The sequence below is a fragment of the Bidens hawaiensis genome, unplaced genomic scaffold, assembly GCF_021521415.1.
Source record: "Bidens hawaiensis isolate Kalapana, Puna unplaced genomic scaffold, B.hawaiensis_p1.1 tig00060860_1, whole genome shotgun sequence".
In the NCBI taxonomy this organism is placed as follows: domain Eukaryota; kingdom Viridiplantae; phylum Streptophyta; class Magnoliopsida; order Asterales; family Asteraceae; genus Bidens; species Bidens hawaiensis.
The window spans coordinates 56,173-83,368 of record NW_027506474.1 but is presented as its reverse complement, the minus strand read 5'-3'; the positions used below and the strand labels follow the sequence as shown (position 1 = coordinate 83,368).

At 36.8% G+C, this 27,196-nt stretch overlaps 3 protein-coding genes across 3 annotated transcripts; 1 reads left to right on the top strand and 2 right to left on the bottom strand.

Annotated features, from left to right (window-relative positions):
* Nucleotides 1-2,365: 2,365 nt before the first annotated feature.
* On the bottom strand, nucleotides 2,366-4,470 carry LOC143617943 (uncharacterized). The gene is made up of 5 exons (XM_077090330.1): nucleotides 4,204-4,470; nucleotides 3,387-3,465; nucleotides 3,218-3,305; nucleotides 2,665-2,794; nucleotides 2,366-2,554 (listed from the first exon to the last, which is right to left on the bottom strand). Exons 1-4 carry the CDS (start codon nucleotides 4,450-4,452, stop codon nucleotides 2,710-2,712), a joined length of 501 nt encoding a protein of 166 aa, XP_076946445.1. The 5' UTR covers nucleotides 4,453-4,470; the 3' UTR covers nucleotides 2,366-2,554; nucleotides 2,665-2,709.
* A 1,045-nt stretch (nucleotides 4,471-5,515) lies between these two features.
* On the bottom strand, nucleotides 5,516-13,151 carry LOC143617941 (protein CANDIDATE G-PROTEIN COUPLED RECEPTOR 7-like). The gene is made up of 3 exons (XM_077090328.1): nucleotides 12,322-13,151; nucleotides 11,753-12,119; nucleotides 5,516-6,192 (listed from the first exon to the last, which is right to left on the bottom strand). The coding sequence occupies exons 1-3, from the start codon at nucleotides 12,649-12,651 to the stop codon at nucleotides 5,576-5,578; spliced, it is 1,314 nt and encodes a 437-aa protein (XP_076946443.1). The 5' UTR covers nucleotides 12,652-13,151; the 3' UTR covers nucleotides 5,516-5,575.
* Nucleotides 13,152-24,656: 11,505 nt separating this feature from the next.
* LOC143617940 (uncharacterized) lies at nucleotides 24,657-25,432 on the top strand. Its single transcript, XM_077090327.1, has 2 exons — nucleotides 24,657-24,825; nucleotides 24,902-25,432. Exons 1-2 carry the CDS (start codon nucleotides 24,749-24,751, stop codon nucleotides 25,368-25,370), a joined length of 546 nt encoding a protein of 181 aa, XP_076946442.1. The 5' UTR covers nucleotides 24,657-24,748; the 3' UTR covers nucleotides 25,371-25,432.
* Nucleotides 25,433-27,196: the final 1,764 nt, after the last annotated feature.

The following is a 27,196-nucleotide window of genomic DNA, read 5'->3' as shown; positions in this document are numbered from 1 at the left end:
ATAAACGAGTCGTTTGGTGGTTGGTTTGAAGGCAGGGAAGTTGAAAAGTTGTTTGACGAGCGTTTGTTTAAAGGGAAAGTAACTGAATTTGACAAAGAAACCGGTTGGTATAGAGTGGTTTATGAGGATGGCGATTTTGAAGATCTTGAATGGAATGAGTTACAAGAAGTGCTTATACCTCTTGATGTTACAATTCCATTAAAGACATTAGCATCAAAAGTTATCAAGAAAAGACAGAAAGAGGATAAGAAAACTGGTAGGTCTGCGAGTAAACCGCGAGTGCGCCAACGAAAAGGGGTAAATTCCGGGGCTGAGAAAAAGGATGTCTAGAAAGCAGGTGCGAATAATTTAGAATCCGCTTTAACTTTATTTTAGATCAGTCGTGTTGTGAAAGAGATTTGGATTAACAATGTCATATAGCAATTAGCCAATTAGTACTTAAATCTGTCTGCTGTCATTTTCACTTCTGCAATGTTTTGATTATGATGTTCGCTAATACGCTTGAATTTAAGCATTAAGATTACTAAAACATTTCTGTAGCTTACGGTTCGCCAACTAGATCAAGAACACGACATTACGAATGACACAGATTAGATTCTTTAATGTGATTAATCACACCAAAATAAAAACAAACCCAATTGTCACAGTTCATAAATATTTTAGTGTCGAATACACGTACTTATAAACATATTAGATAAAACATAAAAATGGTCAAACCGTAGTTGGATTCCCTGGTTGTTGCCATGGTCCAGCTCACATCATGATCATCTGGCCCAAGACCCACATTGCCTGTTCTTAATAGAGGCGAAAAAACAAAAACCGAATCCGAAACCGAACCCGAATAAAAACCCGAAACAGGTTTTATGTATATCCGGGTTTTATTTAGACTATGATTGCTATTGGCAGCATAACTGAAAGTTGGGATTGCTATTGGTCATATTGTTAGTTGGGATTATTATTGGCTAAGAATGAATAGTTGGGATTATTATTGGCTAAGAATGAATAGTTGGGATTATTAATATCCAATTTTCCTAAATATTTTGGGCCAAATGTATAATACTCAATTAATTATTAACTAAGAAAAATATTTAGGCTCAAATTCATTATTTTGGCCCAAATGTATAATAGTCAGTTAATTATTAACCTTTTTTACCGGCTCAAATTTTTTTCAAGCACAAATGAAAAATCTGAACCCAAATCCAAGTCAAAAAACTGAAACCAAGCAGTTTTCAAAAATACAAGAACGGCATTTCGTTTTGAGCCCAAAACCGAACAGATTCGTGCACACATTACGCTATTTACTATGTGTTACGGTATCATTCTTCATTATATTCATAAAATTTTCGCAAGCAATAGATGACCAGTTTGCATCGATTAATGCTACTATGTTTCGAAACTTTTGTATTGACAGGGCAGTTTTATGTCGATAATGGAGGCGACATGACTCAAAAAAGACAGCTCAGATGGACCCTTAATTGGTTGCTGCCTATAGTTACTACCAAATGCAACCTTGCACACCACATCTTTTACCATGGCTAAGAACAACTTGTTTAGGTTAACCGCAACGTTTGATGTATGTGACCCTAGGGCACGAACCATGGATTCAGTTTTGGTCACCAACACGTGGTTAACAACTGAGTTCTCTTGTAAGTTAATCGCTTCGTGTCTGTGAAAATGGGCGGGAACAAATTACATGATCATGAGTTTTCAAGACTTGTTTGGCTAAACTAGAGGAAGAGATTATAAGAAATGGTTTTGATTTTTGAACCAATATGGAATAGCATAATGGGACCATACTGTTTGGAAAAAAGGGCTTGAATTGATTACAAATGCATTTACTAATGGGAAAAAAAAGTTATAATTAATATTATCACTACTTCACTTCTTTCATTTTCTATTTTTATTTTGAAAAATTGAATTTAAATAATCTCAACTATAAATCGGATATTTGGTCAGAAAAGAGTTTTCCGATGACGGGGCCCATTTTTATACGCATTAAGTCCGGCCTCCTACACATTTAAGTGAAAGCTTCCCAACTGAGAGAAACAGCAACAACCTTTTTGAAGACATTTTTGGTGGTTAATGCATATTCCGTACATATCACAAAATCTTGGAGCGTCGAGCCATATTTTCACTAGGCGCGATGGCGTCACAATTCATGTTGAAATGAAATACCCAAAGTCAAGGGGAATAACAAACATGGTGTCGGAAGCTACAATATAAGTGGCTAAGGTTTGTCTAGCCGGCTCGAGAAAATCACTTTGACTGAAAACCAAGAACAAAATTAGCATATTAAGGTCATCAACGGGTTAAAAAGGTCCCAAGAACCCATGCTCTCCGTGTCAATCCATACCCAAATTCCGACATTACATGTTACTCTACCTAAATCCCGACATTACATGCCACTCGACTAAAGAAGGCAAAATAAGCAAGTCAAGCAAGTTGTATAAAGGATCAGAACAGTCCACCTGACCACAAAAGTAAGGATAGTAGACAATCTTATAGTTGTAATCATCCACAGAACAATCCATACAGGTCGATGCGCTTCAAATGCCTGTCCAAACGATGAACTTTATCATTAGCACTAACTAATGTACACCGATTACAATGCAAAAACGAAAAAAAAAATGTATGTGTGTGTGTGTGATATATATATAATATCACCTTGGTACTTTTAAGCAGATGAGTCCAAGATCATCATATGGCAACTTAGGTCGTCCATATAGCGTTTTTAAATCTGTCTAATTCCGCTAATCGAGAGCCATAAACAGCTTTAATTGTATCTATACAGCTACTGCAAGGAAAAACAATGAAGACAATAAGAACAAAATGTTTAATATCCATTCAGGTGTGTAAACGAGTCGATCCACTTGTGAGCTACTCGAGAGTTGCACAAAAGAAGCTTGAATTAAGCCGAATGTAAACGAGCTATAGCCCAAGTTCAAGCCTTAATTGGAGCTCGTTTAATAAACAAGCTCACACCTGAACTTTATATATTGAGCTTGACTAACTCACAAGCCTAAATAACCCTATTTTATATAAATATACTTATATTTAATATAATATATAATCACATAATTAATATTATCACATGTAATTTATAAATATGGAAATAATAGCTCAACAATATATATAACATATTTTGTTTTAATATAAATAAATGGTACTCAATTTCATAAAGTCTATTAACAAACTTATTAAACTAGTAAGCTCGAACCTGCATGCTTCGTTGTTGAACTTTTTTTGGGGAATCCCATATAAATTCTCGAAAACTTGCGGCTCGACTCGACAAAAGTATGGCCGATCTGAAATTACAGGCATATGTTATAACATGTGTGACAAGGTGAAAATAACGGTCATGTAAAGACCTTAGAGAACACAATTACCGTCATATATGGAGCATGTTCTTGTGGTTTTCTCATAATGTATGCACCATCCATCAGAACCAACCAAAGATTTATATAACTGAACATAAAAGATAATTCACCTGTTAAACATGGTATCTAATCACCAAAGTTTTGCCCTTAGACATAAGGATGTGTATGGGGCTGGTTTCAGGCTCAAACCAAACCAAAAAAACGAGATTTTAGTTTTTGAAAGTCGTTCGGTTTCGACTTTCGATATCGGTTTGGGTTTGGTTTGGTTTTTTCAGTTTTGCCATTGTGGGTAGAAATATCTTTGTCAAAAAAAAATTTGGGTCCAATATAATGAATCTAGGCCTAAATCTTTTTGTTAATCAATAATTAATCGGTTATTATACATTTGGGCAAAAATATATATGCGTTACACTACCATTATTAAATTTACTTAAATTACTTACAATTCAATAATTTTTGGTTTGGTCACGTATTTTCAGTTTAAATACACGCAAAAACGAAACTAAACCGAAAGTTCGGCTTTCATGAAACATAAAGCCAAACCGTCTGTCTTTGTTTGGGTCCAAGACTCCAGACATGTCAGTTCAGTTTTTTATGTTTCAAATTTAAATTACATGAAAAGCCGAAACCTAACAGAAAGTTTGCTTTTTACAGAAACACAAAACCAAACAGTTGGTTTTCGTTTGGGTTCGGTTTTTTCGGTTCTTAAACTTGACTACTATGCCCTGTATATTGAACGTTACTTAACAAATCCATATCAATCTGAATTTGAAACAGACACAAAGAGTAAGAATTAAGAAATTGATGTGATACACTGATACTGTACTTGAATATCAGAAGCATCGTCAAATATTTCTTGGGGTGATGGAAATGAAGCACCCTTATCCAGTTTACAGCAGGCGCCGCAATTATTTACGCACTGCCATACAGCTTCTTTTTTCTTTGCACCAAAACCGCCGGAAGCCTTCTTCTTCTGGGATTGTTTTGAGAGTTGAACCTGCCGTGGTTTTTCCGGCACCGGTTTATTCACGGCGGCGATTGGATAAGGAACGGTAGCCAGCATCGCCCGGTACATTTGCAATTACTTTTTAGTTTTTATTTCTTTTATTATCCGCTATGGTTTTTTTTATGATAATTCGATGTCGTGAAGCATTTGAGCTACGTCTTGCGGGGTTAGTTCTCAATTTGAATCTTGAGTCCTTTTCGTCCCATCATGTGTTAGAGAGTTATGCTCTTGTGGCGGCACAATTACTGTCAAGTGGCAATCGATGGTATGATTTTTCGAGGGAATGCCCAAACCAAACTCTGAAAGTCAGCATATGCCCGATTAAGACAATATAGTCAGGTCAGAATAGACAACGGGACTCTCCACATTTAGACAGCTAACACAAACACAAAGAAAGTTGATGTTCCAAAAAGAAAAACAACACTACCAAACTTTTGCAACTAATGAAGCGACGCGAATTCAGTCGGGTATCGGTTAAATTATTTACGGTGCGATCACCAAACCCTAACATTAAATTAGTTAATGCCTAAAAGAAATTAACATACTTTGAATAAAAATATAACATAAATATTAAAGTGGCGTAATCAGAACCTACCACGTGGCCTAACTGAATTCTTACGCGGCCACCGACAAAGGATTTTAACTATCGTATGTGTGATTAAGTGACTACTGTACTTTTTGACTAAGTAGAAATAAAAGTGTAATATGTTATGTTTGTTTTTGAAAAAAAAATCTCAAAACGTCCTTAATAGATCAAAACAACAAAATTTCAGAAGGGTCTCCTACAAACACGTCGTCAACGAGTGACGAGTCCAATAACTAGGCGACTAATGTTACAAAGTCTAGGGGCTCCACCTAAACTTCCAGATTTCTTGCGGGCGACGTTTTTTTTGGTGGGACGACGTTCTGACATCTATGCTTACGTCGGTCTCAAACTCGGGTCCATAGTCACCATAAAATATGCATGCTTTAATCCACATATACAATCACCACTCTACATATCTTGCATTCAATAACTTGACGATACGCGCTATATGTTATGAACATCAGAACATGATTCATTTACCACATTATATACAAAATATTCTTGCAATAGAGTAACATGTTAGTATAGTATACATGATATATAGAACATACACTATAGCTGATCTAAAAGTCATTACAACACAACCAGCTAACTTACATTATGTACTCAAAGCTCAAACTCATTTGTCTGCAGATACCTCTCAGCTTCCTTTTTTTCATCATCATTAACCAAAAAGTACTCATTTCTATCGGTCGGCCTGAACATGTAAAACATCATCAAATAGAACACAAGACTGGCCGTTTCTTCGGCCGCATTAGCCACCCACTCAAATTTATAAGACGATATCGTTCTCAACGAGAACACAATAATTCTCGTGAAATACAAGTACCCGATTACCAATACATAGAACTGCTTGAAAAGTGTCAACTTAGCGAGATTTCTAGCAGCTTTCCCGTCTGTTTTAGAGGTCTCGCGCAGCGACCGGATTGACCAAACAATCGGGAAAATAATCGCACAACAACAGATCAAATCTACTAGCAAGAACACTTGGTTCCATGTAACCCAACTCTTGATGAACGGGCCGTTTTCCCCAATTACTGTTGATGCTACATTTGCTAATACTTGAAGTGGGATCACAATCATTAACATCTTCTTCTCTTTTTCTTGTAGAAACGGTTTGAGAAACGACCATCCGGTCCCAATTAATATGATCACGGTGAACAGGAGCACTGCACGAAAGAATTGAAACGTGTAGAACAAGACGTCCCATCCGTGAGGCGTACCTGTTTAAATGATTTTATAATGTTAGTACTCTCAATAATAAAATCAGTTGAAACAATACAATGCTAGGCTTCCAAATATAATGAAGCCACTGATAGATACAAACCAACTCTTAACAAACTACTAGCAATATATACAACTAAAGAACAGAAATGCCTACAAACTGTTAGAAAATATAAAAATAAATATAAATAACAATCATAAAGATAAAGATATTCATATATCAATCTTTTTTACTACTTCCTTATTTGAAGATGACAGCTTTTTAGACAAGGATTTCCTCTTTATTTATATTATTGTAATATGTATTTTTGGTTTTCTTTCTCTGTAAAAAAATAACATATACAATTATCAACTTTCTCTCGGTCATTATGGTATCAAAGCAGTGAATGGTTCTAGGAGCATATCATATTTGCTCATCATTCTTTCAATTTCCAGAAACTAATATGTATGACAAAAGCGACTCAACCATTCAAACAAACAACCCAAATATATGAATTCCCAAAACCAACAATTGCCTGACGACCAATGAAATATACAATGAAGATCTCAGATAGCCAATCTCATCCAAAACAAAACGTTACTGACAACCTATCATCTCAGATTTATTGGAATACCACCAAAGAAGGGCCGCCGTCAGTGGCGTTGAAACCACCGCGAACAAAGGAAATCCGGTCGGTGGCTCAGAAACCACCGTGAACAAAGGAAACCCACATGGAATCGGAAAAAATAGCTGGTGGCATAGAAGCATCCCATCGTTGTGATGAGTTGAGAGACTAATCTCAAACCCTGATGTTTACGATACATATTCTTTTCAACCTATTATTTGTAATAAAGTCCTTGAAGAATCTATTAAAACCAATAATACCCCTAAAGAATCGGTTATTTTTTTTACTGGCCAAAATACTAAAATTGAAAGCTTTCAAGATTTTTTTTACAAAAATAACCCAAATGAAATTTGGGGAGAAGTTAATATGGCCCAGACATGTGATTTTTCAAACAAATCATGGATCTTTGATTCTGGTGCTACGGACACCATGACGTTTGAACAATCTGATATTAGTTCAACGACAATGCCTAAAATTAACCACATAAAAACTGCAAATGGGGGAATAGTTCCTGTTAAGGGGGAAGGAACTATTGAAATATCACCCAATTTAAAACTTTCAAACTGTCTCTATGTCCCTTCCCTGTCACATAAACTATTATCTATTAGTCATGTGACAAAAGAATTAAATTGCACAGTATTAATGCACCCAACATTCTGTATCTTACAAGATATCAGGACGGGAATGATAATAGGACGTGGCACTGAACGTCAAGGGTTGTACTATGTAGACGAAGTGACTAGACATGGGAATGTGATGTTGGCTCATGGAACTACAAACAGGGAAGCTTGGTTGTGGCATAGGAGATTGGGACATCCTTCTATCGGTTATTTACATCTTTTATTTCCAAAATTATTTCCTTCCAATTAAACGTTGAATTGTGAAACTTGTGTCTTGGCTAAAAGCCATAGACATACTTTTAAACCAAATAACATAAGAGTTAATTTACCATTTTTCCTCATCCATTCAGACGTTTGGGGACCAGCAAAAGTTGTTGGAGGACAAAATTTTCGTTATTTTGTACTTTTTATTAATGATTGCACTCGTATGGCATGGATTTATTTTCTAAAACATAAATCTGAAGTTTTTTGATAAATTTACTATGTTTCACGCCATGATAAAAACACAATTTAACATCAACATCCGAATTCTTCGATCCGATAATGGTGGGGAATTCATAAACGATTCAATGAAACTTTTTTGTCAAAAAAGGGGCATAATTCACCAAACGTCTTGCTCTCACAGCCCCGAACAAAATGGCACCGTTGAACGAAAAAACCGCATTCTTTTAGAAATAACTCGGGCTCTCCTAATTGAATCCCAAGTGCCTAAGTCCTTCTGGCCCGAAGCTCTCGCCACTGCCACATACCTTATCAATCGACTACCGACAAAAGCTCTTGACCTAAAAACACCTCTTCAAGCCCTCTCTGATTTTACCAAACTGCCACCCGATCTCACATTACAACCACGAGTATTTGGATGTTCTGCCTTTGTCCACATACCCAAAATCAATCGAAACAAACTTGATCCATGTGCTGAAAAATGTGTTTTTTTAGGCTATGGTGTCAACCAAAAAGGGTATCGATGTTATAGTCCAACAAAACGTCATATGTACACCACCATGAACTGTGACTTCCTTGAAACTGAATTCTTTTATGCCTCCCAACTCAGTGGTGAGGGGGAGAAAGAGCATGACACACTGAGTTGGCTAAAATGGGTTCCAAAATGGGCACCGTCATCAGAAGAAGTCAATCACGGTACCCAAGATGAATCACTAACTTCACACCAATCTAGTGGACCAACAAGCAGTGCTACAATCCTAAATCATCCTGACATAACGTCTGAGATAAGTAATTCTAAATCATTTGAAAATACAATAGAAGAGGGATCTCATGATACTCATGAAAATATTGATATAACTAACAACCATGAGATAGAAGTAGAAGAAACAGTGCAGGTGGAACAAGAAGAACAAACAATACATACTGAGCAAGAACCGATACAAGAAGGAACAACAAAAAAATATGTTCTTCCACCGAGAGTTAACCGAGGAATTCCAGCAAAACGGTATTCTCCTGAGAAACAGACTAAGTCCTCTCTGTATCCCATGGCAAACATAGTCGAAGGAAACCTATCCAAAGAAGCCAAAGTCTTTACCTCTTCCCTTTATGCCGAAAAAATTCCGACCTCTGTGGAACAAGCTCTGAAATCAAAGAATTGGAAGGATGCAATAGATACAGAAATGAAGGCGTTGATGAAAAACAACACATGGGAGAAATGTGATCTTCCTCCGGGGAAGAAATCAGTGGGGTGTCGTTGGGTGTTTACAATCAAGCACAAACCAGATGGAACTATTGAAAGATATAAAGCACGATAAGTGGCTAAAGGCTATACCCAAACATACGGGATTGACTACTCAGAAACTTTCTCCCCAGTAGCTAAGTTTAATACAATCCGAGTTCTTTTTTCGATCGCTGCAAATGAAGGATGGCCTCTTCATCAGTTTGATGTCAAGAATGCTATCTTACATGGGGAACTAAAAGAAGAAGTTTATATGGAAGCTCCACCTGGGTTCACAACAAAATCTAAATCAAAAGAAGTATGTCGGCTAAAGAAATCTCTCTACGGGCTTAAACAATCCCCTCGAGCGTGGTTCGGCAGATTCACCTTAGCAATGAGGACATATGACTATCAACAAAGCAACTCTGATCATACGTTGTTTCTTAAACAAAGAGGTAAACTCGTGACTTGTTTAATTATATATGTTGATGACATGATCATTACAGGAAACGATGAAGAAGAAATGAAGAAATTGAAGACAAACTTATTCATAGAATTTGAAATGAAAGACTTGGGAAGACTGAGATATTTTTTAGGAATTGAAGTATTAAGATCAAAAAGGGGGATCTTTATATGTCAGAAGAAATATATTCTTGATCTTCTAGCAGAAATAGGAATGATAGATTGTAAGCCTGAAGACACACCAATGAGAGTGAACCATAAACTCCGCATGGAAGAGTAAGGCGAATTAACTGATAAAGAAAGATACCAACGTCTCGTAGGTAAGCTAATATATCTTTCACATACTCATCCTGATATTGCATATGCAGTTGGAGTGGTTAGCAAGTTTATGCACCAACCTCAAGTTGCCTACATGGAGGCAGTATTAAGGATTATCAGATATCTCAAAGGAACAGTGGGCCATGGAGTTATTTTTCAGCAAAATAAACATCTGAAAGTCCAACTATACACTGATGCAGACTGGGCGGGAGATCAAGACGACCGCAGATCTACATCAGGATATTTCACTCTGGTTGGCGGAAACTTGGTGACCTGGAAAAGCAAAAAACAAAAGGTAGTAGCTTTATCTAGTGCCGAAGCAGAATTTAGAGGAATTGCACGAGGCCTAGCCGAAGTTCTATGGATTCATAAACTTTTAACTGAGATCGGGTTTCCTCCAACCGAAGCAAGTAGAATTATGTGTGATAACAAAGCCGCAATCCAAATTTCAAAAAATCATGTCCAACACGATCGTACAAAGCACATAGAGATAGACCGAAACATCATCAAAGAGAAACTTGAAGCCGGAAATATAGTATTACCATTTGTCCGGTCAGAAGACCAGTTAGCAGATATTTTAACAAAGGCCGTCAACTCAAGAATATTCAACAACTGTCTTGACAAGTTGAGTATCGGAAATCCCATTACTCAACTTGAGGGGGAGTGTTAGAAAATATAAAAATAAATATAAATAACAATCATAAAGATAAAGATATTCATATATCAATCTTTTTTACTACTTCCTTATTTGAAGATTGTTCCTCCAAGATGACAGCTTTTTAGACCGTTGCAATCAAGGATTTCCTCTTTATTTATATTATTGTAGTTTCCATTATTAAAAGTGTAGAGCCTATATGTATTTTTGGTTTTCTTTCTAAAAAAAACCATATACAAAAATCAATACAACTATCAACTTTCTCTCGGTCATCTTTACTTTACAAACTAATAAGAATATATGCAATAGAAGGACAAAGTTGTAGGGCTGTAAACAAATCAAACGTTCGGCGAACAAAGTTGTAGGGCTTGTTTATTTTATAGAAATGAACAAGGAATTTCGTTCGATTAACTAAATGAACGAACATGAACAGAGATAATATTCGTTAAATTGTGTTCTTGAACATTTGATAAGGTGTTCGTTTACGTCTGTTTATATTTGTTTATTAAAGGTTTTGTTATAATTTTTAATGACTTTTTTAATGTAATGATATACATTTAAGCAAAAACATTAACTATAAGACATCTATATATACAAGTATTATGTGTATGTGAATGTTAAAAAAAGAAACAACACGAAGGTTGCAAGACTTAACCGTTGACACCGATGACTGACCATTCTCGGTTAGCCAAATCAAATAAAACATTGTCAAGGGTGGCTCGTGAGACAATGAAAACAAGTTAGGGCTTTAGGCCCACATTTAATTAAGGCCCCCAAGTCCAAAAAAAACATCATATATAGATATATTATAATGGGTAAAAAACTCAAAGTAATGTATTGTGTGGTGTTAGCTTGGTTGTTGCTAAAGTATATGTTATGAGTTAAAAACTTGTAAAAAGCAAAAAAAAAAAAAAAAAAATCCTTAACGATTGTTATGAAAATGCCACAAAATCTTGTTTCGATTTAGGCCCCCACATTCGTTGAGCCGGCCCTGAACATTGTATGTGTTCATTTATGCTCGTTCGTGATTCAATTCCTTAATGAACGAACACGAACAAGATATTTTGTTCGGTTTGATGTCGTGACCTGTTCATTTGTCCGATAAAAGTTTAACGAACGAACATTAACAAATCCTTATTCGGTTTGGCCTGTTTACAGCCCTACAAAGAGACGCCTACATACAACTAACTCTAACAAACCAATACAAAAAAATGACAAAAATGCCCCTGCGCACAATACCTGTAACTTTGATGAAATGTTTCTCCTCCGAAGCACAAATCAAGTTAAACGCCTTCACCGCAAGCAACACTGCCATGAGAATGTGAATCCGGTGAACTGACAACTTGTTTTTCCTACATTCTTTGATCCAAAACCCTAGAAAACAAAAGTAAACCAAGGAAAACATGAAGTATAGCGACGGTAGCTGCGATTCACCGGCAGATAAGTAATCTCTATGCACACCATCATCACTATTGTACAGTTCCATCCGTATATCCATCGTAACACGTGATCCACGGTTACAATTAGCAAACAACAGAAAGTACTCGCCCGGATAACCTATCGGATACGATTTGTTGACAGATGAATGCGGCGGAGGAGCAAGATCCTGGTAAAGAAGATCGTGTATATATTGATTAATATGAATTAATATTATTAGATGATGAAAACCCATTATGGGTACGTAGCCATGTCTCCATATTTGACTAGCCATGATTCTTGGGATTGATATGATTACTATATTTGATATTTGCATTTTATTTAAAAACAAACTGATTACAATAAAGTGACAGGTAAACGGGAAATAATACCTGGAACGTGAAAAGGAGTGAGATTAATTTGGAATCAACAACGCATGGAATGTGATTGTATTCAAGTTCCATGAGGACTTGGTTTAACGAGCCTTCGGAGAGGAGGAAGAACCCGAGGCGCGACGGGTCTGGTTGCATGAGGCCGGTGGTGACGGAGACGGAGGAGATGGCGACCGAGGCGAATCCTTTGTGGGTGAACCAGAATTTTTCGAAGAGGATCATAGGGCGGTTGTCGTCGGTGACGTGTAAGGATCGGATTTCTGACGTGGCGGGTGGTGTTAAGAGGGAGAATGTGAAGAGGAGGAGGGGGACGAGGATTGAGTTTGGCATTTTGGGAGTTTCCGGCGGTGGCGGACGGCGGTCGGAGTTAGTTAGGGGAGGCGGGAATTTGTTAAAAGCCAACGACTAAGATGACTTTTCAAAACATGACTTATTATGACCGGATTACATATATACATTAGTCCACAAATTAAAATGTATTAATTATAATCCACACAAATTATGAAAAACGTAATATCACAAATTTTCTAATATTGGTAACATAATCAGTGATAATAGATTTCAAAGTTCGATTTTATTAAATTTAAGCTAGTTGGTTATTCATTTAGTGAAAACGCTGTAATATGATAAAAGCAATTGAAACCCATGTCAGTATAACTGACTCGTGGATGACTTGAACATGATGCCTCATTTTTTTATACACATGGTAGACAAAAGCAATGGATAAACTAGGAACATATAACTTTATTAAACTCGGCTTGATCGAGCTTTTCACGGCGATCTCGAGTGGTTCATGAGCAGCTTGACGCATTTATAGCCCTAGTCAGATGAGGGGAAAGATGGAAGCGATTAATGGTATGACAAATAATGCATCAAGGTCGTTTTAAAGAGTAATTCTAATAATTTATTACCAATCTAACAAATATTAAATTAACTACACCAGTTAAAAATTAAATGCGATAATTAATAAACTACATTGTTTGGTTACAACTTGCTATTTTCTTATTAAAAAAATGACCTGAAAAAATCTTCAAAGTCAAGTAAGCAAAAATTTATGATTTTTTTAGTTGGATCGTTTTCTTCACTCTTTTTTTCACTTTTCACGATTTCACATATGAGCCAGTGATTCAAATTGTCAACCTCTTCGTATCATTTTCCCTTACAAAATAACTCACTATTGAGTTAAGCCATTTATGTGTTGTTCAATTTTGACGCCTTGAAAGTAGAGCCGAGCTCCGTTTCAAGCTTGAAAATCTACTCACGAGCCGAGCTCGAGGTCGGGCTCTATGTAAATTAAACGAGGCTAGCCAAGCTTGGGCTCCACTAAGCTCGTTTGCGCCGGGTAAAAGTCAAAATTCCTTTACGCAAATGTGTATTTTGGGAATTTTCCCATTTAGCACATTGAAAGCGAAACGAATGGCACATAACAAACCAAACAAAACTGTTACCAAAATCACAAATCCATTCACCTAATAATTCAACCACCAACCGCCGGAGAAACCGATTACATTGGTGGTATTAATGGCATGGATACGATCGGCGATGCAAAAAGCCGTCGAAGTACGCGGCCGGTCCACTTTCGGAGACGCCGTTAGCTCTCATTCCGGTTACAGTGCCATCCGATCAGGCAATGCATTCTCCAGAGGCGCCAAAATGTTGCATGACAGCGTTGTACGTTTTTCATCTTATTATTATTATTACTATTACTATTATTATTATTCGTGCAATATAAATTACATCTATAATTTGATAATTGTATTTAGCAGACATATTATCAGCTAATTGTAAATAATTTTGTTATGAAAATTAATAATTAACTAGCTCATCTGCCTCATGAATATTATATTGAAGCGGTTACTATTTGTTTATTTTAGAAGATTGTCTGAGGTAATTGATGCAGAGCAGAAGCAATAAAATAAAGCAGAGAGAATGATTCTGAAAAATAAGAAGTGTTATTGAATTTCTGAATGATGAAACGAATACATAGGGAAAACATCCAATGGAAGCCGAAATTAAAATGGTAAATAAGGGTCTAAATTACGTACGACAGCTAGAAAACGCATCAAACTATTATGGAAATGTTTGAAAGTTGCGAAACTTAGGGAAAAAGTCTTCTCTGGCGGAATTGAGGGCCTGCATGATGCCATGATGGAATTTGACCCAAACCACCTACGGCCGTTTGCCACAAGGTCCGGCTCAAGACCGTTCAGTTGACTAGTAATGGGCCTCATAATTTCACCCATAGCCCCCCAAGTTATGCCTTATTTAAGTTTGGGCTCTTTCTGCCCGACCTGTATAACCTTGTTAAGCTGGTCCTTATAAGAGTCTGCTAACTACTTAATAGATCGGATATAGTATATTCATAGTTGTATTGGTTTATGATTAGGAATTTGTGTTAGTATATAATTGATATACTTGTAATTTAACTATATAAAGGGAAGAGAACCCATCAGATTATTCAAGGGGAAATAATTATTCTTTCATGGTATCAAGTCAACCCTAGAACAGCCGTACCTCCCTTCTTGTCGGCTTCTTCTTCGATCCCAAACCTGCAACTCTCTCTTCTTCTTTCTTTCACCTTCGATTCCTCTTCCCACCATCATATATTCAATGGACACCAAAATACACCCCGTAATCACCGTCTCTAACATCAAAAACTTTATCCCAATCACCCTTGATAATGAAACCGCTCCTTACGTCACCTGGTCGGAACTATTCCGCATTCACTGTACTGCCTTTCAGGTCAGGCATCACCTTCTTCCCAAACCCGCACCGACCACATCTTCCTCCTCCGGTGACAAAGGCTCCGGTGACAAAGCATCCGGTGACAAGGGCCTGACTACCGAAGAGACCTGGAAACATCTCGATGCCATTGTTTTACAATGGATATACGGAACCATCTCGACTGACCTCCTTCAAACCATCATTAAACCCAACACTACCGCCTATGATGCCTGGAATGCACTTGAAAAATTTGTTCCAAGATAACAAACCCACTCGTGCAATCCAACTTCAACAAAAGCTCACCAATACCCGGTTGGAAAATTTTGCTAATATGGAAGCCTACTGTCGAGAGGTAAAGATTTTGGCAGATCAGTTAACCAATGTTGACGCGCCTCTCTCGAATCAACAGTTAGTTCTTCAATTGCTAACCGGTCTTAACGAGCAATACGAGACTGTTGCTACAATTCTTCAACAGACGATCCCCTTACCAGATTTTAATACAGCCCGGTCTTGGTTATGTCAAGAAGAAACTCGAAAAAATAACTTAGCCTCTCATGCTGCTCAAGTGGCTGGTTCTGCCCTCCAAGCTTCTGCCTCTAAGACCGACACTATAACACCGGAAAACCGTCAGGACAACCGCCCAGATTACGCATCATCTGATCGTGGTCGTGGCCGGGGTCGGTCGTTTCGGGACGGGGTCGTGGACGCAACAACTCTGGCCGTGGACGAGGCATGTTCTCTCCCTCCCAGTCAACTTCGTTCTACCCTCAACCTTGGCAAAACTTTACTGGTTTCTCCCCTCAACAATGGCAACAACTCCTTCAATGGTCTACAAACCATAACCCGCCATGCCCCTATCCCACCAGCAATCGGCCTCCAAATCCTAGCCCGGGTATTCTTGGTTCTAGGCCCACTCAATCATACACCGCTGGCTACACCCCAACCGACATCGATCAAGCATTACACACGATATCATTGTATCCTCCATAGCGTCCTTGGTACATGAATACAGGAGCAACAAATCATATGACTAATAATCCAGGTAACTTTTCATCATTTTTTAATTCGGGTATTTTACGAAATATAATTGTCGGTAATGGTCACACCATTCCGGTTAATGGACAAGGCAACCAAACCCTACTACCACCCTACCCACCCTTTAAACTTAAAAATGTTCTTTACGCACCTGACATTATCAAAAATCTGTTATCGGTTCGTCGTTTAACAACCGATAATCAAATTTCTATTGAATTTGACCCGTATGGTTTTCTTGTGAAGGATCTCAAGACCAAGGCTCGTATCCTCCGCAGCAATAGCTCCGGGGATCTCTATCCACTCACTCCTCAAATTCTATCCAATATTCGGTCTCCTTCTACTTTTGCAGCCATTACTCAAGACACGTGGACCCAATTTATTGCATTCTTTAAAGAAGTCTTGTTTTATTAATTATCGTTCATTAAATAATGATAAACTTTGTCAATCGTGTGTGTTTGGAAAATTTATTAAACTTCCATTTGTTGATTCGTTTACGCCTACGTTTTTACCATTTGACATCATCCATAGTGACTTATGAACATCACCCATAAGTACCGGGGGACATTGATACTATATTTTATTTATTGATGATCATACTAATTTTTTATGGACCTACCCCATTAGCCATAAGTCCCAAGTATACTCAATTTTCTTACAATTTTCCAATTTAATACACACACAATTTGAATGTAAAATAAAACAATTTCAATGTGACAACGGAAAAGAATATGCCAACTCCTCCTTCCAACAATTTTGCACCAATAATGGCATGCAATTCTGTTTTTCCTGCCCATACACGTCTTCCCAAAATGGCAAAGCAGAACGCACCATCCGCTCCATTAACAACATCATTCGTACCCTCTTAGCCCAATCTAACCTTCCAAATAGTTATTGGCACCATGCCTTAGAAGTTGCCACATATATTCTAAACATATTACCGAGCAAAACCCACCGATTTATAACACCTACTCAACTACTCTACAATCGTACACCATCCTACAACCACCTTCGTGTGTTCGGTTGCTTGTGCTACCCGCTTCTCCCTCACACCACCATTCACAAATTACAGCCTCGTTCCAAACCTTGTGTCTTCCTTGGCTATCCAAATCAACATCGAGGATATAAATGTCTTGATCTATCTACTCATAAGATCATCATTTGTCGCCACGTAAAGTTTGATGAAACCACCTTCCCGTTTGCCAATCTACACAAACCCTCTCCTACCTCGTATGACTTCCTAACAAACTCTCTTCACCCCCTCCACTGGCCTCACGTGGATAGTCTAAACAACTCATCTTCCACACCCATCCCACCTGCTACCACAACCACACCAACCCAAACTCAACCCTCGACCCAAACCCAAGCTCGCCAACCCCAACAATCTTTTCGTCCGGTCTACACACATAGACCAAAGCCTACAGGCCAGCCAAATGATATTCCCTCATTCAATGGGCCTACATCTTCCTCTACATCGACCCAAAAAAACTCGTCCCTCAACATTCCCCCTCCACTACAACCAAGCTCAACAGCACAGCCCCATACTTTTCCTTCTAAGCCTGCACCTACATCTAATACGGCCTAAACTACTCGTACTATTCGCACTCGTTCAATGGATGGCATCACTAAACATCGCCAACCATTTAATCTCTCTACCTCCACCATCGTTCCCATTCCTAAAAACCCTACGGTTGCCTTGTCTTCTCCAGAATGGCACGATGCCATGACGGTTGAGTTTAATGCCCTTATTAAAAATCAGACATGGGAGTTAGTTCCACGCCAACCACATATGCATGTTATACGTAGCATGTGGTTGTTTCGTCACAAGTTCAAATCAAACGGTACATTGGAACGCTACAAAGCTCGGTTGGTATGCGATGGTCGAAACCAACAACTTGGTGTGGATTGCGGTGAAACATTCAGCCCGGTTGTTAAACCGGCTACCATACGAACAGTTTTATCACTTGCTTTGGCTCAATCATGGCAAATACATCAACTGGATGTCACTAATGCTTTCTTACATGGCACACTCAACGAAACGGTTTGCATGTATCAACCCATGGGGTTTCGACATCAAAATTACCCGGACCACGTGTGTCTTCTCAAAAAGTCGCTTTATGGACTTAAGCAAGCCCCAAGGGCATGGTACCAACTGTTCACTTTTGTGACAACATTGGGTTTTACTCAAAGTAAATGTGATAACTCCTTAATTGTGTATCACTATGGTCGTGACGTTGCTTATCTGCTCATTTACGTGGATGACATCATCCTTACCACGTCTTCTGATACCTTACGAATTACACTCATGGAAAGCCTCAAAAATGAATTCGCAATGAAAGATCTTGGCCCCCTAAGTTATTTTCTTGGACTCACGCTCTCTCGCCAAGGCAATGAGATGTTTTTATCTCAAAAAGCGTATGCACTTGATATTATTAAACGGACCGGGATGGAATCTTGCAAATCTGTACCTACTCCGGTCGATACGAAGTCAAAGTTAAGCAACTCAGATGACATTGTTTTTGAGGATCCAACTCTTTTCCGCAGTTTAGCAGGAGCATTACAATATCTTACGTTTACACGTCCCGATATCTCTTATGCGGTTCAACAGATTTGTATACACATGCACTCCCCAAAGATGACACATTGGCATGCTCTACAACGTATACCAGATATCTCCATGGGACATCATCATATGGCATTACACTTGGACCGCTTAACAGTATATCCTTGCGTGCCTACACAGATGCCGACTGGGCTGGGTGCCCCGATACGAGGCATTCGACATCAGGTTATTGTGTTTATCTTGGGGATAACCTTATCTCTTGGTCCTCGAAACGTCAGTCCACAGGATATAGTATATTCATATTTGTATTGGTTTATGATTAGGAATTTGTGTTAGTATATAATTGATATACTTGTAATTTAACTATATAAAGGGAAGAGAACCCATCAGATTATTCAAGGGGAAATAATTATTCTTTCACTACTAGATCAGCTTCTCATCATAATTAGTAGAACAATAACTGTGTTTTAAGTAGGATCGGTTTTGTCATTCAAAAGGGGGTGGCGGCGCAGCTTGTTGCCTGCTTACCTGCCTCTTTGTTGTAACTGGAACCTTTTTTTTTAGTTAATTGAACTAAAAAAAAATAACAAAAAAAATTAGTAGTGTATTCGGTTTTTGATGGTTTGAAATGGGTAATGGCTATACTTGTATGTAAGAATACAATTCAGGTTTGTAATTGTGTACAATGCTGAACTTTATGATTTTGCATATCGACAGCCTTAGGTCTCAAGTACCATGAATGCTCTGGTTATTTTCATTAACTTTTACACGTGTAAGCTCATGTATTCACAAGGTTTTTCATTTTAAAGACACATGCAGCTTTGAACATAAAAAGCTATAAAGATGCAGTTAGAAGGCTTGAAGAACTTTCTGTTTCTTCTCAAGGGGAAGAAAGAGTTCAGTTGCTTAAAAGATGGTTAGTTTCTCTGAGAGAAATTGAAAGACTGAATGCAGGTTCAGCTGAGAATAATGAGAAAAATTTGGATGAAACTTGTACATCAGTTCATAAAAGTGATCCTCCTGGAAAGTCAGATATTGTAAGTGAGAAAATATGGCTCTGTTTTATGCTGTTATGTTATATTTATGTTGCTCTAGTTGCCACGTGTGTGTCCACTAATAGGCATGTAAAATAACCAAACGTTCAGTGAACCGTTTTGTTTATTTAATAAACGAATGGATCTGAACCAAATTTTTTCTTCATTAGTTAAACGAATGAACATGAACACACAATTTGTTCATTCAATTATGTTCATGAACGTCAGGTTATGTTTTTTTGTCTGTCCGTCTGTCACTCTGTCTGTCTGTATGTTTGTTTATTTGAGTTTGTTAATATATTCAATTGAATATTTCAGGCTCATTACAAGTTGATCTAGTTTTAGTAACATTGTAGACCCCAAAGATTTTTGTTCACGTTTACTTTTGATTGGTTTCAACTCAGTTATGTTCATTCATCTGTGTCTAGTTATGTTCGTTTGTGAACCATTCTTTTATACAGTTAACAAACGAACATAATCAACCGTGAAAAAGAAAACCTCGTTCGTTTAATTGTTCCTGTTCAACCATTTGTTCAGTTAAAAGAGCAAACACGAACATGCTCCGTTTCTTGTTTAGTCTGTTTGTTTACATGCACCTGTTTCTGTTTGATTGTTCATATCTATTAATATATCTTGTTTGTATATATTTGCCATGCACATGTTTCTGTTGCATCACGTCTTGAATATGAAATACTGTTTCTTATTTTCCATCACTTATTTTTCCAATTGACAGATCCTATATTATGACCGAGATCTTGGTGTGTCACCAGTGAATTTCCGTGATGTCTTTCTTCACAGTGGGGCTCTTGAAGGCATAACAATGTCTATGGTAAGAACTTATTATTCTTTGTAAATTGCTAGGCTTATTAGCTCATCATTTGCAGTACCGATAAAGAGAATGCTTAGTTATAACGCATGCTTTTAAACTTAATTACACTAATATTATAGGAGGAATCCTTAGAAGTGATACCAACTGCTGTTTGCGTTCATTTTCTACTTTTAGTATCTAGTCTTTAAATTCTGCATTATTTTAGTCAACTCTGCATGTATTAAAAACAAAGTTGGCCTGTAAGTCCCCAATCTCAATAGTTAAAGTCTCATAATCGACATTATATGTAACTGAAATTTCTAGAGAAGTTAATTGTGTTCTATTTATATTATAATTTGAGTGAATTAGTGAAAATATTTAAATATCATTAATGATCGCCTAAATGAGTGCTCCAATAAGGACGAAATGTATGTGTACATAACCCACCCCACATTAACTGTGATATTAACAAAGACCTTCATAATAGTAATAGATAACTACTAAATAACTGTGATCAGGGCCGTCCCGAAGAATCCAAAAATTCCTGGGCCTGGGGCAAGTAGACAAATAGGGCCCCTAGGACCTGATATTTTGCGGAGACATATATATAAAAACTCAATATATTCGGGGGAAAAAACCGGATCCTTCAGGGAGAACGGGCCCTGGGCGGCCACCCACCTAGCCTCTTCTCTGGCCGGCCTTGAGTGTGATATGAACCAAGGCCTCCGAGTCACTGGTATATAGGACATCAGGAAACTTTGGGTCTTGATGCGTTACTGCATTTTCTGTTTAAGTTTCTATCATTTTGTATTACTAAAAAGTTTAAGACCTGTTAGATGGTATAAATAATCTGGAAACTTCTTGGTGGTTTTAAGGTTGTATAATATTTTCCTTTTTTTTGTATGAAATTCATCTGCACATTTGTTTCTTGTTCATGACACCCTATATTTCACTATCTGCCCCCAGAATAGATTCTGAAGTCTCTGAAATACAACAAAACTTGAAAAGAATTGAACACCCGGAACTTCCAATTGAGAGTGATGAACATTGTTTGGATGCAACAAGCGATGCTACATTGGAAGTAAGAATGCTATTATTTAATAGGCTTGTAGCTGAACATTCAGTGAACCGTTTGGCGGGAGGTTCGTTTATTTAGTAAACGAACAGACATGAACAAAACTTCCGTTTATTTAGTTAAACTAACGAACATGAGCACGTGTCTCGTTCTTTCATTTATGTCCGTGTGTTTACATTCATTTATGTTCATTAGTTTCCGCTTGTTTAAGTTTGTCCGTTTATGTATTCATTTAAATTGTTAGGTATATTACAATTTGTTAAATTAAATTATCACTCATTACCATTTACTCTGGTTTTATTATGTATTTAGGCCCTACAGAGTACAGATTGATATCCACGTTACTTTTAATTGCTGTTTGTTCAGCTATGGTCGTTCAACTGTTCATGTTCGATTCTTTTTTCATTTAGAGTTAAATGAATGAGCATGAGCATGCCTCATTCGTGTTCATTCGGTTCGTTTACAAGTCTATGTGCATCTATCAACACATCAATAATTACACTATTTCTTTAAAAGCATAATATCAGTGAATTTTCTGCAGGTTTAGTGTAACTTTTATAAATTGTTTAATTTTGTTGAAGTCAAAATGACATTTATTCATGCAGGTTATAAAAGAATCCGTTTCCCCCGTTCGACTTTGTTGTAGGCTGGAGTCACTTTTACTTAAAAAAAGATTGTTAAACAATGGGGATACACCAGAGGCTCATGCTCAAAAAGTAAACATCTTATATTATTTCTTCTCTTGAATAATATTATGACTTACAAACCTGAAATAAGAGTAATGAATATATGTATATGCAGATCGATAAATTAAAAGTTTTATCAGAGTCTCTTCTCAGCTCAGCATCTAAAACCGAAAGGCGCATATCAGATCATAGGTATATGTTTGTCACTTGTTTTTTCATTTTAATAGTTATGAAGACTTTTTAATAAATGTTTAAATACATCTATCATATTATTGTGTATTCAGGCAACAAAAAGAAGACGCCATTCAATTTCGTGTAGCCAAAACTAGTGAAGTCAGCCAAATGGAGAAGGTATTTCTGTTCCCTGATCATAACCGCAAGTTATCCTAACACGAGGCAGTTTAAGGGTAAAAATGTAAACATTTTCCAGGATTTAGCAGCAGAAATTAGTGTGCTTGAAAAGCAGCGGGATGAACTTGATGATAATCTGAAGAAGGTGCCTTCTTCCTTGCAATGATACTAGTGCTGATTTGTGATTTTATTATTTTCGTAAGTTAATTGAAGGTCTGTACTCTGTAGTTTAATTATGCATGGAGGAGGAAGATATTAAATTATTAATGAGCATCATATTTCACTGTGTTTTTTTCTTATATAACTGCCTTTTGTAGGTCAAAAGCTCATTGGCTGCTTTAAATGATCAGCTTCAAGATGCCAAGGAAGAAAGAGAACAGTTTGATGATGCTAATAATCAGCTTCTTGTACATTTTAAATCAAAGGTTGGAATACATAACTTAAGTCCAGTACAACTTAAGGTTTAATAATAATAATACAATCTACTTCAGTGCATCTCCAACGCTAGATTGTTATCGAAATAAGATAATCCGGACCTTGGGTTCCGGTGCGAGTTGGAGATGCTCTTAGGTAGAGGTTTATGAAAGATTGATCCGTTAAGTTTTATCTATAAAGGGTTGAACAGGTTAATTTTAAAAATGTATGTAAAGAGATGTTCACAGTGTATTATTAATGCACAAAACCTCCTTAATATTCAAAAAAACAGATTTATTATTGAAATAAGATAATTTTGTAATCATATATGAGACACTAGTTATCAATAGGGGTAGTTTTAGACAATACTAACGAAGGTTTTCAAGTGTCCCAAACTTTTTTTTTTGTTTCTCTAAAGTTACTCAACTTTCGGTAGGTGTTCCAACCTTGTGAAATTGTTTTATAAATGTCAACTTCTTTTAAAAAAAAATTAGTGACCTAAATGGAACATATATGAATCCTACTTACTATTTAGTGATTAGTTTTATAAAGTTAACTTGAATTAGGAGATAACAGTGAAGAGAAAAACTTATTAAATAATACTCCACCAAGTTTCATAATTCTTCAATTCAAGTCAAACTGAAAAAAAATTAAAAAAAATAATAATCACTTAATAGTAACCAAGATTCATATATGTTCCATCTAATTCACTTCGCTTATAAACTTTTTTAACTATTTATAAAAAAGATTTCACAAGATTGGAACGCCTAACGAAAGTCGAGTGACTCTAGAGGAACAGAAAAAATAAATTTGAGTTGACACTTATGAAACTTGATTACTATTCGGTGAAGTATGAAGTATCACCTTATTTTTATATTACATTTAAAATAAATGGACGGGAACTGTTTCGGATTAGCTTAACCGATTTTGACCCGTACTAAAACTCACTTATCCTGACTCATTTGGTCAACCTTGACTATGCTATAGGAGGATGAACTCTCAAAAGCAATCATCTCATATAAAGCAGAAGCAGAAGCAGAAGCAGATACTTGTAGTGCATTTGTTGACTTTCTAGAAGCTTCTTGGGCATTTCAGTCTTCGTTCATGGTGCAAAAGGAGCAGAAAGTCAAGTATGTAATCTCTGAGACCCTCAAGTCTTTATTTTTTTTTATTCAAGTTTCTGATGAATTTACATTGCCTTTTCATTTGACATACCAAAGTGATGAGTTGGAGATTCATGAAGAATATTTTGTAAATATGACACGCAGTCTTTTATCGGCTTACAAGGTAATCATGCAACAGTGGTCATTATAATTATATGTCATTGCATCTTACTCGCTTAGTTTATTTGGATTTCGCTATTGTAAGGATGCATTGGAACCTGCCATCATCAATTTAAGGAAACATATGAAGAACTTGAAAAGGTATATTGTGATCGGTCCTCCGTCTGTTTCAACAATTGTTGTTTAATACATTATATATTTGTCAAAAAATAAATTTCCCTTATATTTTTGGCCCGTGGTAGGTATGAGAAAGCAATCGACCCGGATGAAGAATTTTTGCAAGATATTGAACGAAGAAGAGGTCTCGAGCAAGCTTATCTGTCTGCAGAAAACAAAGCATGTTTACTCTTGTGACCTTTGAATTTTACATTCTATTTGAGTTTTCGAAAATTTTAACATGTATAATATTAAAAGTTGACGTTGCGTTTTGTTTATTAGATTTATAACCAGTAGAACTATGCAGGTTATTGCAATCTTTGATGCAGCCAAGACTGTTAAAGACCAATTTTACCATGCAATTGATATTGTTTCTCGGTAAGACGAACGCATTCAAGTTTCAGGTTCAATCCTTACTTTATAATTTATTCCACAACTGTTCATATGATGGCAGGAAAGGTGTTGAACCGGTTATCGAGTTATGTGACTCTATAGAGAAAGTCAAACTTGAATTCGAGTCTTTAGCAAGACCATCTTTAAGAGACGAAAAGTCAACTCACGGAGTACATGTGTCATCAAAGGATAGCTTAACAAAAGATGCATCTCCAGCTTCCAAACGCGTGCTGCCAGTCGATAGAAAATCCATACTTACACAAAAACTGGTGATACGCTCACCAGTAACGAAACCATATATACCCTTAGGTGGGAGCTCCGAAAACTCTCCAAAAAATATGGTTAATGATGTTATGCAAGTACAAAATGGGAAAATGGATATAACAGTAGTACAAGAAGGTAATGTGTCTCAACCTTCTACAAGTGACGACAAGAAGGTTCTAGAACCTTCTGAAGAAAGGTCGCCGGGTTCTGCATGTGGGAGTGACATCTTTTTAGACATTGATGAGGAACCAGCAAAATTGGCTTAGAATTTGATGGGAAATAAATGGTATGATAGCTCTTGGTAAGTTGAAAATTTACTGGTATATAGAAGAGTAACAATAATATAATACTTATGTTATAAATGTGATGCAGCTGATATGATCAACTGATCAAGTAAATAGTACTAGAAAAAGCAAGTGATTTAAAGATGGTATATTTAATACACATTCATAGAGAATTAGAATTTATTATTTATTTTATTTTTTTCAAAGGTAATTCAGCCATTTTCATCATGTTATAGTGATAGGTTACTAGCTAATACTATTTTTATTTATGTTTTTTAATTAAATTATATTATATTGTTTGAACTTTGAAGTTTGTGAGATGAGTGGGCATGTGGTTTGGCTTAACAAAAGAACCTGACCTCTGAGTTTGCAGCAAAGGTTTCCACTTTGTGAACAAGAGAGTATGGACACTAGATATATTTGACTCAAATGCTATAAATATATATTTTTATTATAACTAAAAATAATTATAAAAAAACTCGCAGCCAAGGGCTCGAGTCCTATGAAGTAAGTAGATTTAGGAGTATGATTAGGGGTGTGTATTATATAAAAATATTAAAATAATTTTTCAATCAATACACTACCGATTATATCGGTGCCTCATCCCACTCTTAATCTCAAGCTTGGTTTACTATTGTAATAAGTTTTGATGTATGTACGTATAATGATGCATTAAATTCATCACAATTAGTATGTTGACGGTTTTAAATGTGCAACAAATGGATAAACATCGATACTTATTAAACAATACCATGTTGAAGTTTTTTAATCCTTGCAATAAATTTTAATATATACCTGTCTACACTCTATTATGGTCTATTGACTCTTGCTCTAAACTCTATTATTATTTTTAGTATTATAGATTCAACTTTTATAATGTTTTAGTGTATAAGTGGGGACCAAAAATTAATTTGAAACCTAACTTTGTAAAAATAACCTTAAAATTATTATGTCGTTTAAAATTTGGACATATTGTTGTATAAAAGTTACTAGATTTATATAGCATTTTATAATAAAAGATATAACATTAATTAAACATTTTCTGATAAAAAAAAGTTATACCTTCAGAATCTTGTGAAATAAATGAAATAAAGAAAGGTGAAATATAATAAGTGTAGGGGTATGGTACTAAAACCCGGGTCTACGACCCTAAATCTATTATGTTTGGCCTATTTTATCGCATGGACTAATACAATGTTATTGGGCCGAAGGGGTTTTGTGGAGGTAACCCTAACTGGGCTAGGCCCATTAGGGTACCATGATGGTGGCCATGAGACTCTATATAAGGAGGTCTCCACCTCCTTATCAAAGGTCATGCTCAATAAGAGCCACCACCACTGTTTGTGTCTGTGAACAAGAAATCCTCAGGATATCTTAGCAGTCACCTCCACACCCCCGAAACCATTGCAGGTCTCAACATTGCAGGTCACCGGTGCTGCCGTAGAAGAAGAAGATCAAGACGTGGTTCGTTCATCTCGAAAATCCGTGGAAACATCGTCATGGATCAGGTAAGATTCATTTCGTGATTCGACATTGGCGCCAAACTTCAAGGTTGGGAATCCTAATATCCCATATGGCTACGCGCCAAACTTCAAGGTTGGGAATCCTCCTAATATCCCATATGGCTACGCGCCAAGGTTGGGAATCCTCCTAATATCCCATATGGCTACGCGCCAAACTTCAAGGTTGGGAATCCTCCTAATATCCCATATGGCTACACGCCAAACTGCAAGGTTGGGAATCCTCCTAATATCCCATATGGCTACGCGCCAAGGTTGGGAATCCTCATAATATCCCATATGGCTACG

Coding starts and splice junctions, on each gene's coding strand:
- LOC143617943 (XM_077090330.1), bottom strand. CDS start 4,452: ATGTACCGGGCGATGCTGGCTACCGTTCCTTATCCAATCGCCGCCGTG. Junction 3,306..3,386: donor AACATGCTCCATATATGACG/GTAATTGTGTTC, acceptor CTGTAATTTCAG/ATCGGCCATACTTTTGTCGA. Junction 2,795..3,217: donor TTCAACAACGAAGCATGCAG/GTTCGAGCTTAC, acceptor TTTTCCTTGCAG/TAGCTGTATAGATACAATTA.
- LOC143617941 (XM_077090328.1), bottom strand. CDS start 12,651: ATGCCAAACTCAATCCTCGTCCCCCTCCTCCTCTTCACATTCTCCCTC. Junction 12,120..12,321: donor CACTCCTTTTCACGTTCCAG/GTATTATTTCCC, acceptor CTTCTTTACCAG/GATCTTGCTCCTCCGCCGCA. Junction 6,193..11,752: donor ACATTTCATCAAAGTTACAG/GTATTGTGCGCA, acceptor TCATTTAAACAG/GTACGCCTCACGGATGGGAC.
- LOC143617940 (XM_077090327.1), top strand. CDS start 24,749: ATGCAGGTTATTGCAATCTTTGATGCAGCCAAGACTGTTAAAGACCAA. Junction 24,826..24,901: donor GCAATTGATATTGTTTCTCG/GTAAGACGAACG, acceptor ATATGATGGCAG/GAAAGGTGTTGAACCGGTTA.